Source organism: Chelmon rostratus, chromosome 17 (assembly GCF_017976325.1).
Source record: "Chelmon rostratus isolate fCheRos1 chromosome 17, fCheRos1.pri, whole genome shotgun sequence".
NCBI lineage: Eukaryota > Metazoa > Chordata > Actinopteri > Chaetodontiformes > Chaetodontidae > Chelmon > Chelmon rostratus.
The window spans coordinates 9676632-9694354 of NC_055674.1; the positions used below are offsets into that span (position 1 = coordinate 9676632).

Sequence of the window (17723 nt, forward strand, 5' to 3'; positions counted from 1 at the left end):
AAAGACTTTTCCCTTCAAACAAGATAAGAGAGTAAGAAATGTGAGAAAGCATGCAGATTGAAGCAAAGCTCCTCCTCCTGTCAGTCACTCTCAGTTTCAGTGTTGTATTAAATTGCTCCTCCAGCACCTCCTCTCTTCATCCTCCAAACCCTCCAATCTGTCAGCAGGAAGCTCACTTTCCCAGTTACAAGGCCATTCTCAGCACACACTGACAACATGCTGGGGACCCTCTGCACTCTCATCACTGCTCTAACATGTAAGGAGGCTGACTGACTGCAGCTTTGACCTCATGTTGGATTCATCAGTCTGTGTGTTTCTCTTCACTTCACGTCATCTTGTTGTTTCCAGGTGTGAGAGGTGTGACGGTGGTGACACAGAAGCCTCCTGTTGTGGCACTGAGGACAGGAGAGACAGCCACCATGGACTGTAACCTGGGAACTGTTACTGCTAGTGCTGCTCGCTGGTATAAACAGATTCCAGGAGGAGTTCCTCAGTTTGTAGTGAGCTTTCATCACGGCTGGTGGTTTTCAAGCTATGGTTCTGGTTTCTCGTCTCCAAAGTTCACATCTACTCATCAGTCACAATCAGATTATCGTTTGACAATCAGCAATGTGGAGGAGGGAGACTCAGCAGTGTATTACTGTAGCACATGGGACAGCTCTGCTAAGGAGCACGTATCACAGTGATTTACACTGTGACAAAAACCTCCTCACTGAACACTTCTGCTTTTTGAGGCTCTGACACGTCTTGACTTGCAGTCAGCAAACAGCAAATTCTTTGTCCAACTTCACCAATTGTGTATTAAAAACAAACTTCTCAATCCCTTCATTAAATCCTGACAACTATCCAGTGGTAGTTGTCCATTATACAAACAATATTTTCTCAAATAAAGTAAATAAATAGTCATATTAATGATCATTTTAATTTATTATGTTCATAATTATCATAAAAGATTTAAAATAAAGAAAAAATCTGTGGCCACTTTTTGTCTTCAATATTTTCTACCCTTTCATTAGATTGTAGCTCTAGATCTAGTTGTAGCTTTTTGTTTTATGTTCACAACATTAACATAAGTTAAATAATTAATTTGTCTTCCAAACCATCAAAAGATCACAACATAACAGAAAAAACACATTCTTGTTTGAATCTGCATTCTTATCATAAATCCTGTTCTCGAGAAATGCTCATGTGCGCATGAAGTGATGATTACTATTCTTACACTTAAATCAAATTTCAGATGTATTATTTCCACGTCCTCAACAGGAAAAAGATCATATATGAGAAAAAAATTGCAAAAACAAAAGAAAATAATTCAGCAATCCAGAGAAGTCACATTTATCATGTGATCATATTTTCTCGATGTCTTTCAACTCAAACAGAACTTTAAAAAGAACATTTGTGCCGCCCCTGAGAATATTAACAGTGATGTGAACTCCTCCTCCTCCTCTTCTCCTCTCCTCAGTGTCTTTATAAGCTTCAGTCTCTCTTCTCCTCACACTCCAACCCTGCTCACCTCTCAGCTGGACAGTAAGGGACGTTTACACCACACACTGACAACATGCTGGGGACCCTCTGCACTCTCATCACTGCTCTAACATGTAAGATATTCTTCTCATTGCTTTTACAGCCCAGATGTTCACACACAAACCTTTCACTCATGGATTTTTCTCTGTATGTTGACAGGTGTTGATGCAGTGATAGTGCTGACCCAGACGCCTGCTGTCCACACAGTTTCTGCAGGACAAGAGGTTGTTCTCCACTGCAACATTCAGAGAGATGATGGAAATTCTGTCCGTTGGTATAAACAGGTTCCTGGTGAAGCTCCTCAGTATGTTGTGAGATTTCGCCATTCAGACAGTTCACCCAGCTTTGGAACAGGATTCTCCTCAGACAGATTCAACTCTAAATCCACATCAAACATAGACTACCAGTTCATCATTAAGAGGGCAGAGGCAGGAGACTCTGCTGTCTATTACTGTCAAACGTGGGACGACTCTGCTGATGCAGCTGTATCACAGTGATTTACACTGCGACAAAAACCTCCTCACTAACTACGTCTGCTTTCTGAGTCTCTGACACATGAACTAAAGCTCTCTATAACTACCAAACACGAGACTTCAGTAACAACAAACCAGTTTCATCAGTATTTCTTAAAACTCAATAGTTTCCTTTCTAATCTCTTTCAACACTGAATTTGAAGAAATAATTTGATTCAGCGTTGTTCTCCTCTTGTCATTGGCAGAGTGAAAAAACACCAACGACGATCAAGATAAACAAAGATTCATTCTTGACCTTGGGAAAAACTAGATGTAGTGAATATCTGTGTCGTTTAGTGAATAGATCAGTAAGTGGACCTTGAGGTTTGAATATTAACCACATCAACAAAGACGACTCCAAGAACGTGTCATGATTTTATGCTTTCATATGTAAAGAAGAGAAGGTCGCTATGCTCCTTGAATATCTCACAGTTCAGAGGGCAGAGGCTCAAGCTCAGATGAAGGTCACAGCAAACAACTCAAATTCACACCAAAGTGTATTTACAATAAAAGTGTATTTACAAAACCCACGAGTGCTATAATATATACAGTGAAGTACAACCAACGAACCAAATACTGAGAAAATATTTACACAAAATCTAAATTCTCTGCAACATTTCTTTTCAGTCAGAAATTTGGTTTTGGGGAGTCGTTCATTCAGTGGATCAAATGTCTGTTTAATTCATTCAGTCTACATCAGTTCTAATCAATAATCACACCTCTCAATACTTCACAGTGCAGGAGGAATAAGAAAAGGATGTCCACTCTCTCCATTATTGTTTAACAATTTCACTGAACCTCTTGCGGCTGCTATTTGACAAAAAAATTGTATTATAGGTATGCAGACAAGGCATTTCTACGACAAAATTCGTTTTTATGCAGATAACATTCCGTTATATATAAACCCTCAACAGCTCTACCACAGTCAGTGGGTTAAAATAAACATATGTTCAGTTTTTTTGTACAAATGGTTCCGGCTGTATTGATCTAAATATCCAATAATGCGCTGGGTTCACCGGACCTGTAAACACTGGCTGAGTTCCGAAAACATGTAAACAAACAAGGTTCTATCATTTCTGTTTTGCATCAAGAACTGATGTCAGAGGGATCATCCCGTCTGCTTCTTTTGATGATTAATGATCAGGTTAGAAGTTATTTTTAGGAAAAGGAGATGTGACAGCAGACGTAAGAAACATCTTGTGTTGATATTTTGAATTGTGTTAGAATGGATAATTTAAAGTGACAAACATGAAACATGTTTAATCTTAATTCATTTCTGAGCTAATAAAACATGTGGTCATAAACAACGTGCAGATGTTCTGTGAAACTACAGACACGATGGAGCTGAATTCTGACTGAAACCAGTGTTGAAACTCCTCCTCCTCCTCTTCTCCTCTCCTCAGTGTCTTTATAAGCTTCAGTCTCTCTTCTCCTCACACTCCAACCCTGCTCACCTCTCAGCTGGACAGTAAGGGACGTTTACACCACACACTGACAACATGCTGGGGACCCTCTGCACTCTCATCACTGCTCTAACATGTAAGATATTCTTCTCATTGCTTTTACAGCCCAGATGTTCACACACAAACCTTTCACTTGAGGATTTTTCTCTGTATGTTGACAGATGTTGATGCAGTGCTGACCCAGACGCCTGCTGTCCACACAGTTTCTGCAGGACAAGAGGTTGTTCTCAACTGTAAAACTGATTCAAGAAATTATTTCAACTGGTATAAACAGGTTCCTGGTGAAGCTCCTCAGTTTGTTCTGAGCTTTTACTATTCAGACAGTTCACCCAGCTTTGGAACAGGATTCTCCTCAGACAGATTCAACTCTGAATCCACATCAAACACAGATCACCAGTTCATCATTAAGAGGGCAGAGGCAGGAGACTCTGCTGTCTATTACTGTCAAACATGGGACAACTCTGCAGCTGTATCACAGTGATTTACACTGTGACAAAAACCTCCTCACTAACTACTTCTGTTTTCTGACCTGCTGATACATGTTGAGCTAGAGTGAAGCCATCAGCCACTGCTTTTATAAGCTCCCCACTGGAACAAATATCATCTTAAACTTCTAAAATCTTGTTTTGGACTCTCATATAAGATAAGATAGGAAAAAACTTTATTTATCCCCAGCTGGGGAAATCTGGGCATTACAGCATGGAAAATCAGTTGGAAGAAAAATAGCAACAGAGATGGAGAAATTCCAAAAAATGAATTTCAAAATAAAAATGTAGACGATATATATGTACATACTATACAAGCAAAATGAAATGTTTGACTATACAAAAGACAAAAGTATGTAGGAAAAATACATAAACATATGTATTGCCCCAATAACTGTGAAAAGAATAGTTAATACTATTGCACAGAAGAATAAAATATAGAATACAGTAAAAAAAATATGTAATATTGCACAAAATGTAAGGATATGAGCGTATGTTGGCAAAAATGCCAAGAAAAAAAAACAACAGATTTTTTGGCAAACAACATCAGCACAGTTTTCTGTGTGATGTGGTGCTGGACTTGAATAATCTGACAGCTAATAGAATGAAGGACCTGCGGTAGCATTCCTTCTTACACACTGGATGCAGCAGTCTGTTACTGAAGGAGCTGCTTAGGGCCCCCACTGTGTCATGCAGGGGGTGGGAGGGCTTGTCCATGATTGATGTCAGCTTGGCTAACATCCTCCTCTCACCTACATCCTCAGTGGTGTCCAGAGGGCAGTCCAGGACAGAGCCAGCTCTCCTGACCAGTTTATTGAGTGTCTTTCTGTCCCTCTCAGAGCTTCCGCAGCCCCAGCAGACCACTGCGTAAAAGACTGCAGATGCAACCACAGAGTCATAGAATGTCCTCAGTAATGTCCTACATACTCCAAAGGACCTCAGTCTTCACAGAAGATGGAGACGACTTTGTCCCTTACTTTTCAGGGCATCAGTGTTCGTGGACCAGTCCAGTTTATTGTTGAGGTGTACACCCAGGTATTTGTCCTCCTCCACAATCTCAATGTCAATTCCCTGGATGCACACCGGTGTAGTCTGTGGTGCTTTCCTGCTGATCTATCACTATCTCCTTGGTCTTGCTGGCTTTGATGTGCAGGTGGTTTAGTCCACACCAGTGGACAAAGTTCGTGATGACTTCCCTGTATTACAAATTGTTCCCCTGCGACACACATCCAACGATGGCTGTATCATCGGAGAACTTCTGGAGGTGGCAGCTGGTTGTGTTGTGTCTGAAGTCCGATGTGTAGAGGGTGAAGTTAAGGCTACAGGCCTGAAGTGGTTGGGCTCCCTGGGATGCACAGTCTTTGGCACTGGAACCACACAGGAAGTTTTCCAAAGGGCAGGAACTCTCTCCAGGCTGAGGCTCATATTGAAGATGTGCTGAACAACTCCACAGAGCTGATCTCCACAGTCCCTGAGCAGCCTGGAGCTGATGCCATCAGGGCCAGTAGTCTTCCTCATCTTCGTCCTCTTGAGCTCCTTCCTCACCTGATCTGCTATTATGTAGAGGCCGGCTGGGGGACAGGGGGGTGGGTCCTGTTGGGTGAGGAGGGGTGTTGGGTCTGTAGTCTGTGATGTGGATTGGAGGGGGGTGAAGTCGTGTGAGGACGGAGCTGCTGGCCCCTCCAAACCTCTCTGTTGTTGTTCCCCTGCAGGCGCTCCTCCAGCTTCCTCCTATAGCTCTCCTTGCCTTTCCTGAGCTCTCTTTTCAGCTTCCTCTGCAGCCTCTTCAACTCAGTTCTGTCCACAGACTTAAAAACCATTTTCTTCTCGTTCAGTAGGGCTTTCAGTTCAGGGACCACTCAGGGTTTGTTTTTTTTGGGCAACACTGTACCTTCCTGGTTGGCACAGTGTTGTCCACACAAAACTTAATGTAGTCCATGACGCATGTTGTTAAACTGTCAATGTCCTCCCTGTGAGGACTGCCCAACACCTCAGTGGTGTCAAAACAGTCCCTCAGTGCCATTCTGGACTCATCTGACCATGTCTTTACATAACTAATGGTTGGCCGTTGTTTACGAACCAAAGGTATGTAAGTAGGTTGCAGATGAACCAGGTTGTGATCAGGTCTTCCCAGTGGGGCGAGTCTATTCTCTGGCACTCGAAGAAGGCGGACGCTTTTTCTCTCGCTCCCTCCCTGCCCTTATCTACCCTCCTATTGCTCTCTGCCCTGTGCTGTCTGTGTCTAAACTATCTCGGAGCCTCTCTTTACATTTTCCTCCAAATCCAAAATGATGGATCTGGTCAGCTGGTCTCTCAATGCAATTGACCGAATTTTCTCCACGATGAAGATGGGTAAAGGAGAAGCCACCTGCCCTACCCTGAACGTTCGCAGCCGGTTACACATTGGACTCCTGGGAGAAGTGGAGGATCATGTGTCTGTTGGTCCTTTCCGTTGAGGATGTTGAAGACGCACACATAATTGAATTTATGATTTCAGACTTTCTGCTGATTGGATTTGGCAGCTTCCTGACTTACTGCAATAAAAGGAATACGTTTCTTCTCAAGGATGCTTATCACTCTCCTGGATGTTTCTGCGGACAAGATGCTCCGACCCCCCACCTCCTTCTGGGACATTCAACCTTACCCTGAACTCAACACCTTCTTTGACCCCTCACCGCCTCCTTCGCGTAGTCGGCGAAGGGTTGAGGGCAGTGCTCTAGGAGCTGTAGCTGTGACCCCCCCCCCCCAACTTCCTCCCCCCACCCACTTGTGCAGGTGTTAGAGTCTTGTTGTAATGTCTTAAATGTGAGGTGATTTTTTTTCCCAATCCCACACTGTGGCCCCCCCAAGGGTGCACAGTCTGGGATTAGCTTTTTTTCCCCTCTCCCTCCCCTCCTGTTTTCATTTGTTTTTCATCTAAGCAGACGCCCTGCTGGCTGCATCGTGGTCCTCCTGTCCCCATCTTCTCATGTCAATTATTTGTACTGTCTCTTGTGCCTTTGTGTCCTCTGGGACGGTTGTAACCAAATGTAATTTCGTTGCACTTGTGGAACTCGTTGCACTTGGGTAATGACAATAAAACGTTTCTGATTCTGATTCTTCTGATTGCACCATTTCTTGTTCACAAACATCGCTATGAGATTAAAAAAATATTTCCTCATTTAGAATTTGATGCCAGCAACACAGGACAGTTTCAAAGATGTTCATGTTTCGTCCAAATACATTAAAAATGTGGTAATAAAGTTTTATGGTCATTTCTCGATTTCATTGCTTTCATCAAGTCCAGTTTGAGGCAAAGTGGAGGGTTCCTGCTTCAATACTTTTTGTTTTTAATGAAGTCATAAGAAGAACAAATTGAATATATTTACACATACAGCAGTGTTTCTGTGTAAGTACACTGAGAGCAACGGGAAAAATAAATTCCTTGTGTGTGTAAACATACTTGTTAATTAAAGCAGATTCTGATGATTACTGAACACTGTTTACTGCACACACTGCAATAAACAACAAAGAGAAAACATGGATCTGAAATCCAACAACATCATATTTATTATATGATCATATTTTCTTGATGTCTTTCAACTCTAACAGAACTTTAAAAAGAACATTTGTCCCGCCCCTGAGAATATTAACAGTGATGTGAACTCCTCCTCCTCCTCTTCTCCTCTCCTCAGTGTCTTTATAAGCTTCAGTCTCTCTTCTCCTCACACTCCAACCCTGCTCACCTCTCAGCTGGACAGTAAGGGACGTTTACACCACACACTGACAACATGCTGGGGACCCTCTGCACTCTCATCACTGCTCTAACATGTAAGATATTCTTCTCATTGCTTTTACAGCCCAGATGTTCACACACAAACCTTTCACTCATGGATTTTTCTCTGTATGTTGACAGATGTTGATGCAGTGATAGTGGTGACCCAGACGCCTGCTGTCCACACAGTTTCTGCAGGACAAGAGGTTGTTCTCCACTGCAACATTCAGAGATATGATAATGTTTATGTCTATTGGTATAAACAGGTTTCTGGTGAAGCTCCTCAGTTTGTTCTGAGGTTTGACCATGAAGACAGTTCAGTCAGCTTTGGAACAGGATTCTCCTCAGACAGATTCAACTCTAAATCCACATCAAACATAGATTACCAGTTCATCATTAAGAGGGCAGAGGCAGGAGACTCTGCTGTCTATTACTGTCAAACATGGGACAACTCTGCTAAGGAGCACGTATCACAGTGATTTACACTGTGACAAAAACCTCCTCACTAACTACTTCTGCTTTCTGAGTCTCTCACACATGAATTAAAGCTCTCTATAACTACCAAACACGAGACTTTAAAAACAACTACAAACCAGTTTCATCAGTCTGATCTTGAAGACCAATTTCATATAAAAGTAACTTAACTCTCACAACACTGAACTTAGAGAAATGATCAGATTCAGTTTTTATCATTTTCTTCATTGCATTTTGTTCTTTTCATTTACTCGAGACAAACACTGATGACTGATAAACAAAGACAAACAGAGAATCGTATTCTAACTGCTGGGGATAAATATATGTGGTAAATATCTGCATTGATCAATCAGTGGAAATGATGTATTTCTTCGTTTGTGGTCTCAGAGACTCTGAAACAACATTAAATCCAAAGGATTTTGACGAATATATGTGTGTAATCAAACTTATCAAAGTATAGGAATATGACCCAAATATAACTGCAAGCAGTGATAACAATTTGAATCAGCTCAGCCATAAGTTTATGTTTTTGGAGTTTAATCACAGTTTGTTCAGAAGAGGTCTATTAGGGAGTTTGACCTCTCTGAGGTTTAATTGACCTCAAACATCAGAAACGTCATCATGAGTCATAACACATTTTACATTTCTTGCCAAACAAATTGATTTAAAAGCTGTCAACACAAAGCTTTATGGTCCTCACTAACTATGGTCCAAAGTGGAGGATGACCACTTCAATCCTTTTCTACAAAGTGGGTTTTAATGAAGTCATCAGAAGAACAAATTGAGTGTATTTACACATACAGCAGTGGGTCTGTGGGTCTCCAACAATGTGAACAAAACACAGGGTTAACACTGTCACAGGACTAAATACACAGCCTGATAAGTTGAGTATAGCATGAGCCATTTTTGTGTGTAACTATGTCTCTAACATTAAATCAGCTGCTTTGATGTGATGTGATTGTTTGAAGAGGACTTTTGGCTGCAGCAAGTTCAACATGAAATGACTGTTATCCCATCCCTGCAGTCAATAACAGCCACACAAGTTTAGCTGCATTGTCTGAATGATGCTGTTTTGCAGGAGGGACATTAGACTGAATTGACTGATGATATCTGGACTTTGAACATCTCCAGCATGAAAACAAAAGGATGCAGCAGAAGATTCAGAGTCAGTCCTCAAGTCCAGCAGTGTTTGTGAATAGAAGCAGACTGATGAAGTGAAGGAGATGTTGACAGTGAAAGTTGGTCTCAACAAGATGTTTCAGTTCCACTCCCCTCATCAGTGAGAGTCAGGAGGTTTTTGTACAGCCATGTGTACAAACTGAATCACTGTGGTATTCGGACAAGGCACCAAGCTGACTGTGACAAGTAAGTACTTTTTATCTGATCATTGAACAAGACAGATTCTCTGTTTCTGAGTCAAACTGACTAAAAAACATCCATTTATGTGCTACTTCTTCATTTAACATGTTGTTCAGTGGATAATAGTTGTATTTGTACATCAGCTTTGATAGCAGGTTGTGTCTTTGACGAGATGATCTGCAAATGATCACAATATGTAAACTATTTTCTACAAATGATCCACTTGTTTAGTGAGGGTTGAGGATTTTTCATTAGATGGGGAACATTTTCTAGTTCGTGTTTTTCTTTTCTTTCACAGTTCATGACAAACTTTAAAATGAAGAAAAATCTACGTATATTACAACATATGTGACGATAATTTTCTTGACAATATCAATTTAAAACTGCTGCACTTGTGATTTTTATTAACAAATCTTTAAAGTTTAAAGATAACTTTGAATTGATGTAAATTGTATATTGGCTAAATTTTCTTTTTCTTTTTTTTTTTTTGTTAAATAGAAACCACTGAAGCAAACTCACAACTGACAAACTGTAATTTCCTGAAGTAACTGAAATAATTATATGAGAAGTCAAAAATCATTTGAAGGTGTCTCTTTAAATGTCTTAATCATCATATTTATTTTATTTTAAATATTTTATTTAAGCTTATGATTTATGAGTTTTGTTAAAAACAAATGAATTCTTCTCTTTTTTAAGATAATGATGTCTAGATGTTCAGATTTAAAATACTTGTTCTGACCAGATTTATGATATTGTGAAAATCTAATCTGTTGCTGTCATGTTTTGAATTAGTGATTAGATTTGTAGTTGTTTGATGAATGTCCTTCATGTGTTTCCAGGCTCCAGCCTCCCTCCTCCTGTCCTGACAGTCTTCCCTCCGTCCAGTGCTGAGCTCCAGTCCAACAAAGCCGCTCTGGTCTGTCTGTCCAGTCAGTCTGTGCCTTTTGCAGATGTGAGCTGGTTGGCTGGTGGGAGTCCAGTGAGCAGCGGGATCTCTACCAGCACCGCTGTTCAGCAAGCAGACCACACTTTCCAAATCAGCAGCTATCTGGCCATCCAGACGTCAGACTGGAACATGGATAAGGTTTACACATGTAAAGTGTCTTTGGGCTCCCAGACTTCAGAGAAAAACATCCACAAGTCAGACTGTCCCACTGAAGAATAGCAGAGGAGCAGAATGACCATTTCAAAGCTGCTTCTTTACTCTTTGTGCTGTTTGCTCATTGCAAGGTTCACATGCTGGAAAAGATGTGTGCATGCTTGTAATACATATTGTGACCGTTAGGTGGAGGTGTTGTATCAGCTTTGCAACTGCTGCATTTGTCAAGACTCATTCAATAAAAAATAAACATACAAAAAACTGTGGACAAGAAAACTGTTTGTGTTTATTTGTATTCTTGAAAACATCATTCAAAACAACTATGTTCAAAAAAATGTTGGAAGTGTACAAGATTTTATTTTTCTCCTGATGTTCATCTCACTGATAATTACAGTTAATCCAGGACACACAGATAACAAACATATTTCTCTGACTTCAAAATGCATATTTCAATTCAGAAAGGTCCATTCTTATTGTTTATTAGAGATTAAAATCACTTTGTCTGCTTTTAGTTGTTTACAGCAGTTAAGTTAGAACGTTAGAAAATCAGATAAAATGAGCAAATGAAAGCGAGTTTTCATCCTCCGTCAGTGAAGCATCACCTCTCTGCTCCTCCCTCTCTTCCTTCCCAGGATGCACCTGCAGGCCTCCTCTCCTTATTTATAGCTGCATGTAAATGAAGAGGTCAAGTGTCAGCTCTCTGTAAAATCAGAGGGAACTGAATTCAATCCCTTTTTTTGCAAGTGAGCAAAAATAAAAGTGCAGGAAATCGTAAATTCAAATCATCATGTCGCATTTTGGGGTCGGGGGAGACATTGCCTACAGAGACAATAATGGAGACAGAAAAGACTTTTCCCTTCACACAAGATAAGAGAGTAAGAAATGTGACAAAGCATGCAGATTGAAGCAAAGCTCCTCCTCCTGTCAGTCACTCTCAGTTTCAGTGTCGTATTAAATTGCTCCTCCAGCACCTCCTCTCCTCATCCTCCAAACCCTCCAATCTGTCAGCAGGAAGCTCACTTTCCCAGTTACAAGGCCATTCTCAGCACACACTGACAACATGCTGGGGACCCTCTGCACTCTCATCACTGCTCTAACATGTAAGGAGGCTGACTGACTGCAGCTTTGACCTCATGTTGGATTCATCAGTCTGTGTGTTTCTCTTCACTTCACGTCGTCTTGTTGTTTCCAGGTGTGAGAGGTGTGACGGTGGTGACACAGAAGCCTCCTGTTGTGGCGCTGAGGACAGGAGAGACAGCCACCATGGACTGTAACCTGGGAACTGTTACTGATCAAGCTCGCTGGTATAAACAGATTCCAGGAGGAGTTCCTCAGTTTGTACTGAGGTTTTATCACGACTGGAGCTCTCCAGGCTATGGTTCTGGTTTCTCGTCTCCAAAGTTCACATCTACTCATCAGTCACAATCAGATTATCGTTTGATCATCAACAATGTGGAGGAGGGAGACTCAGCAGTCTATTACTGTCACACATGGGACGGCTCTGCTCAGGAGCACGTATCACAGTGATTTACACTGTGACAAAAAACTCCTCACTGAACACTTCTGCTTTTTGACTCTCTGTCACATGCCAACTGATAATAGAGTCATCAAACAAGCTTCACTGTAACATCCCACCATGTACAATCGTTTGTTTCAAACATTTAAATGATTTTATTGTTTTTATTTACAAATTAATCAGTGAAAGTATATATTTATGTTTAACTTTCCTACATTCTTTTAAACTGAAAAAAGCAATGCACAAGTAAAAGCACTCCACATTCATCCATAATATCTGATATGTTCATATGCTGTAATTCAGGCTTAATTCATGTGGATGAAAAAAACAAAAAAAATGGCCACTGCGTCCCCAAATGGTCGCTACATCATTCACCTCCCACCCACCAAAACCCTGTCGAATAGATCATTGTTACAAGGTTGACGTTGCTTTCTTGTCCATTTGTTCCATAAACGCATCAGTTATCTTGCATCAACACTTCAAAATGTTTCACCCCTTGGCGCCTGAATTTGTTCAGAATTATATTTAAAAATTAATTCTTTGTGTTTTTGCTTTCAGATTGATTCTAAATTAAGAGGAGTTTGTTAATTTTTCTGTAGCACATACAATAGATATAAATTTAGGTATGATGCAAACAATAGTGACAACGGGCGTTAATGCTTGCATTTAAGCATTCACGCCTGTTGTCCCTAATTTACCTTTTTTTTTTTTTCAAAATTCAAAAATGTTCATCATAAAAGCCACAAAATTGGCTTATAACCATTACACTGTAACAACAAAACAACGGATGTAGTTTTCTACTTTGACCGGTCCGACAAGATACCAGTGCTTGCAAAAGGTTCCTTGGTGAATATGCACAAACCAGCATTAGAGGAATGCAATGTGGATTAAAGCGGTATGATGCGAATTCGCGACAATCTGCGTTAAGGGGTCAAAACCATGCAAGTGGCCTGGCCAGCATCATCATGAATCATGTTCTGTTGACTCTCCCAGTCAGACAGGTAGTCCTCTGCTTGGCTTGACCCCAGGTCTATTGTAAAATCTATACAATGTGTGAACCATGAGGGCACTATTGTGTGAACCATAATTGATCATCTAATAGAACGTCTTATTCATATTAAACCTGCTGCTTCTGTCACCAGCGTCTCTCCATGAGCCTTTTAAAATTTCACTGCTCAATGTGAAATCTTCAGGTCGCAAAAAATGTAAATGACTCAGACACTAAACTCTTTTTCAATGTCCTGTAAATGTTTTTTCACAGCATGTTATGGGCTTCCCACGGAAACAAGGACACACCCTCAACCGATTATTTCTAAAGGCCTCAATAGAACAGAAAATGACATTCTGAGGCTGTTGACATTTTCTGTAGGGAGTCCACAAGGTTCAGATCTTGGTCCACTGCAATTCAACCTATATGTGCTCCTTCTTGGTCCATCATACAGAATCACAATGTAAACTACTAATCCCATGCTGACGACACAAAGCTGTACGTCTAACTTTCCGTAGCAAACCTCAGTCCCATAAATGCATTGAAGACATACACTCACCGGCCACTTTATTAGGTACAACTTGCTAATACCAGGTTGGACTCCCTTGTACATTCAGAACTGCCTTAATCTTTCATGGCATAGAATAGATTCAACAAGGTACTGGGAACATTCCTCAGAGAGTTTGGTCCAAATTGACATGATAGCATCACGCACATCCATGATGCGAATCTGTGCCTGTTGTAATGCGATGTGAGCCGAACCACCTGCAGCTTCACTCTGGTCAGATAAAGGACTGAGATCAGAACTGAACATTTGACATATTCTGATTAGTATGTTCACTGAACATACAACAATGAAAGATGAACATGAACTGATACACTGATGATGATCTGACAGGAGTTAATAATACTCCTGCAAAGGACATCAACACACCTTTAAACACCATCTGTTAATAAACATTAACATTATAAATTTGAGCTTGTTTGTATGAAAATGATTGAATGGCACAATGTGAAACCACAAACACAATTTAGCTGATTTCTGAGTGAAACCAGTGTTGAGTGTTGAAACTCCTCCTCCTCCTCTTCTCCTCTCCTCAGTGTCTTTATAAGCTTCAGTCTCTCTTCTCCTCACACTCCAACCCTGCTCACCTCTCTGCTGGACAGTAAGGGACGTTTACACCACACACTGACAACATGCTGGGGACCCTCTGCACTCTCATCACTGCTCTAACATGTAAGATATTCTTCTCATTGCTTTTACAGCCCAGATGTTCACACACAAACCTTTCACTCATGGATTTTTCTCTGTATGTTGACAGATGTTGATGCAGTGATAGTGGTGACCCAGACGCCTGCTGTCCACACAGTTTCTCCAGGACAAGAGGTTGTTCTCCACTGCAAAACCGATTCTGGAAATTATGTCTATTGGTATAAACAGGTTCCTGGTGAAGCTCCTCAGTTTGTTCTGAGCTTTTACTATTCTAGCAGTTCACCCAGCTTTGGAACAGGATTCTCCTCAGACAGATTCAACTCTAAATCCACATCAAACACAGATTACCAGTTCATCATTAAGAGGGCAGAGGCAGGAGACTCAGCAGTCTATTACTGTAACACATGGGACAGCTCTGCTCAGGAGTACGTATCACAGTGATTTACACTGTGACAAAAACCTCCTCACTAACTACTTCTGCTTTTTGACCTGCTGATACATGTTGAGTTAGAGTGAAGCCATCAGTCGCTGCTTTTTAAAACAACCCCCCTGGAACAAATATCATCTTAAACTTCTAAACTCTTTTTTGGACTCTCACATAAGTCTTCAGGTCTTTAAACCACAAAAACACAAGTTATGATCTACAACAATGTTTCCACCAAAGTTGGGACACTGTGTAAAATGAACCAGAACGTGATGATTTGCAAAACACTGAAATCATTGTTGTTTGAAAATTATATCCTCATTTAGAATTTGATGCCAGCAACACAGGACAGTTTCAAAGATGTTCATGTTATGCCAGAAAACATAAAAATAACATTAAATACATCTTGTTTGGTGCGATAATGAAGCTTTATGGTCATTTCTCTATTTCATTGCTGTCATCAAGTCCAGTTTGAGGCAAAGTGGAGGATGACCACTTCAATACTTTTCTACAAAGTGGGTTTTGATGAAGTCATAAGAAGAACAAATTGAGTGTATTTACACATACAGCAGTGGGTCTGTGGGTCTCCAACAATGTGAACAAAACACAGGGTGAACACAGGACTAAATACACAGCCTGATAGGTTCAGAATAGCATGAGCCATTTTTGTGTGTAATTATGTCTCTAACATTAAATCAGCTGCTTTGATATAATGTGATTGTTTGAAGAGGACTTTTGGCTGCAGCAAGTTCAACATGAAATGACTGTTATCCCATCCCTGCAGCCAATAACAGCCACACAAGTTTAGCTGCATTGTCTGAATGATGCTGTTTTGCAGGAGGAACATTAGACTGAATTGACTGATGATATCTGGACTTTGAACATCTCCAGCATGAAAACAAAAGGATGCAGCAGAAGATTCAGAGTCAGTCCTCAAGTCCAGCAGTGTTTGTGAATAGAAGCAGACTGATGAAGTGAAGGAGATGTTGACAGTGAAAGTTGGTCTCAACAAGATGTTTCAGTTCCACTCCCCTCATCAGTGAGAGTCAGGAGGTTTTTGTACAGCCATGTGTACAAACTGAATCACTGTGGTATTCGGACAAGGCACCAAGCTGACTGTGACAAGTAAGTACTCTGATCGTTAAACAAGACAGATTCTCTGTTTCTGAGTCAAACTGACTGAAAAACATCCATTTATGTTCTACTTCTTTATTTAACATGTTGTTCAGTGGATAATAGTTGTATTTGTACATCAGCTTTGATAGCAGGTTGTGTCTTTGACGAGATGATCTGCAAATGATCACAATATGTGAACTGTTTTCTACAAATGATCCACTTGTTTAGTGAGGGTTGAGGATTTTTTATTAGACAGGAAACATTTTCTAGTTTGTGTTTTTCTTTTCTTTCACAGTTCATGAAAAACTTTAAAATGAAGAAAAATCTTCGTGTATTACAATATATGTGATGATGATTTTCATCATGACAATATCAATGCAAAACTGCTGCTCTTGTGTTTTTAGTAACAAATCTTTAAAGTTTAAAGATAACTTTGAATTGATGTAAATTGTATATTGGCTGAATATTCTTGTCTTTGTCCGTTGTCAGTTTGCTTTAGTGGTTTCTATTTAACAACCAAACTGTAATTTCCTGAAGTGACGGAAATAATTATATTAGAAGTCAAAAACCATTTGAAGGTTTCTTCATGTCTTAATGTCTTAATCATCATATTTCTAACCTTGTGATTTATAAGTTTTCTGAAAACAAATGAAGTCTGCTCATTTTTAAGGTAATAATGTTGAGATGTTCAGATTTATGATATTGTCAAAACAACAAATAACTAATCTGTTGCTGTCATGCTTTGAATGAGTGATTAGATTTGTAGTTGTTTGATGAATGTCCTTCATGTGTTTTCAGGCTCCAGCCTCCCTCCTCCTGTCCTGACAGTCTTCCCTCCGTCCAGTGCTGAGCTCCAGTCCAACAAAGCCGCTCTGGTCTGTCTGTCCAGTCAGTCTGTGCCTTTTGCAGATGTGAGCTGGTTGGCTGGTGGGAGTCCAGTGAGCAGCGGGATCTCTACCAGCACCGCTGTTCAGCAAGCGGACCACACTTTCCAAATCAGCAGCTATCTGGCCATCCAGACGTCAGACTGGAACATGGATAAGGTTTACACATGTAAAGTGTCTTTGGGCTCCCAGACTTCAGAGAAAAACATCCACAAGTCAGACTGTCCCACTGAAGAATAGCAGAGCAGCAGAATGACCATTTCAAAGCTGCTTCTTTACTCTTTGTGCTGTTTGCTCATTACAAGGTTCACATGCTGGAAAAGATGTGTGTGCATGCTTGTAATACATGTTGTGACCGTTAGGTGGAGGTGTTGTATCAGCTTTGCAACTGCTGCATTTGTCAAGACTCATTCAATAAAAAATAAACATACAAAAAAACTGTGGACAACAAAACTGTTTGTGTTTATTTGTATTCTTGAAAACATCATTTAGAACAATAATGTTCAACAAAATGTTGGAACTTGACAAGATTTTATTTTTCTCCTGATGTTCATCTAACTGATAAATAAAGTAAATCCAGGACACACAGATAAGAAACATATTCATCTGACTTTAAAATGCATATTTCAATTAAAAAAGCTTCATTCTTATTTTTATTAGAGATTAAATTCACTTTGACTGGTTTTAGTTGTTTGCAGCAGTTAAGACGTTAGACAAATCAGAAAAAAATGAGCAAACGAAAGTGTGTTTTCATCCTCCGTCAATGAAGCATCACCTCTCTACTCCTCCCTCTCTTCCTTCCCAGGATGCACCTGCAGGCCTCCTCTCCTTATTTATAGCTGTATGTAAATGACGAGATCAAGTGTCAGCTTTTGGCGAGATACAGTGTGCGTGTGTCTGTGTGTGTGTGTG

At 40.4% G+C, this 17723-nt stretch overlaps 2 protein-coding genes across 5 annotated transcripts; both read left to right on the forward strand.

The window, feature by feature from the left end:
* Positions 1-144: 144 nt before the first annotated feature.
* On the forward strand, positions 145-10928 carry LOC121621191 (immunoglobulin lambda-1 light chain-like). 3 transcript variants are annotated; one of them, XM_041957554.1, is made up of 4 exons: positions 145-256; positions 349-674; positions 9544-9577; positions 10411-10927. In XM_041957554.1, the coding sequence occupies exons 1-4, from the start codon at positions 217-219 to the stop codon at positions 10734-10736; spliced, it is 726 nt and encodes a 241-aa protein (XP_041813488.1). In that variant the 5' UTR covers positions 145-216; the 3' UTR covers positions 10737-10927. The 3 variants fall into 3 exon arrangements, with proteins under 3 accessions (XP_041813488.1, XP_041813490.1, XP_041813487.1); XM_041957556.1 differs by lacking the exons at positions 145-256; positions 349-674 and adding exons at positions 1543-1598; positions 1684-2009 and having other exon boundaries at positions 10411-10928; XM_041957553.1 differs by lacking the exons at positions 145-256; positions 349-674 and adding exons at positions 7738-7794; positions 7880-8205.
* A 698-nt stretch (positions 10929-11626) lies between these two features.
* On the forward strand, positions 11627-17264 carry LOC121621203 (immunoglobulin lambda-1 light chain-like). Of its 2 annotated transcripts, none has more exons than XM_041957585.1 (4): positions 11627-11770; positions 11863-12185; positions 15903-15936; positions 16726-17264. In XM_041957585.1, the coding sequence occupies exons 1-4, from the start codon at positions 11731-11733 to the stop codon at positions 17049-17051; spliced, it is 723 nt and encodes a 240-aa protein (XP_041813519.1). In that variant the 5' UTR covers positions 11627-11730; the 3' UTR covers positions 17052-17264. The 2 variants fall into 2 exon arrangements, with proteins under 2 accessions (XP_041813519.1, XP_041813520.1); XM_041957586.1 differs by lacking the exons at positions 11627-11770; positions 11863-12185 and adding exons at positions 14265-14411; positions 14497-14816.
* Positions 17265-17723: the final 459 nt, after the last annotated feature.

What these genes read in the sequence shown, in the direction of transcription:
- LOC121621203 (XM_041957585.1), top strand. Translation starts at nt 11,731, where the DNA reads ATGCTGGGGACCCTCTGCACTCTCATCACTGCTCTAACAT. An exon ending in TCTCATCACTGCTCTAACAT is followed by an intron (nt 11,771 to 11,862) that starts GTAAGGAGGCTG and finishes TGTTGTTTCCAG; the next exon opens with GTGTGAGAGGTGTGACGGTG. An exon ending in CACCAAGCTGACTGTGACAA is followed by an intron (nt 15,937 to 16,725) that starts GTAAGTACTCTG and finishes ATGTGTTTTCAG; the next exon opens with GCTCCAGCCTCCCTCCTCCT.
- LOC121621191 (XM_041957554.1), top strand. Translation starts at nt 217, where the DNA reads ATGCTGGGGACCCTCTGCACTCTCATCACTGCTCTAACAT. An exon ending in TCTCATCACTGCTCTAACAT is followed by an intron (nt 257 to 348) that starts GTAAGGAGGCTG and finishes TGTTGTTTCCAG; the next exon opens with GTGTGAGAGGTGTGACGGTG. An exon ending in ACAGCTCTGCTAAGGAGCAC is followed by an intron (nt 675 to 9,543) that starts GTATCACAGTGA and finishes TGAATCACTGTG; the next exon opens with GTATTCGGACAAGGCACCAA.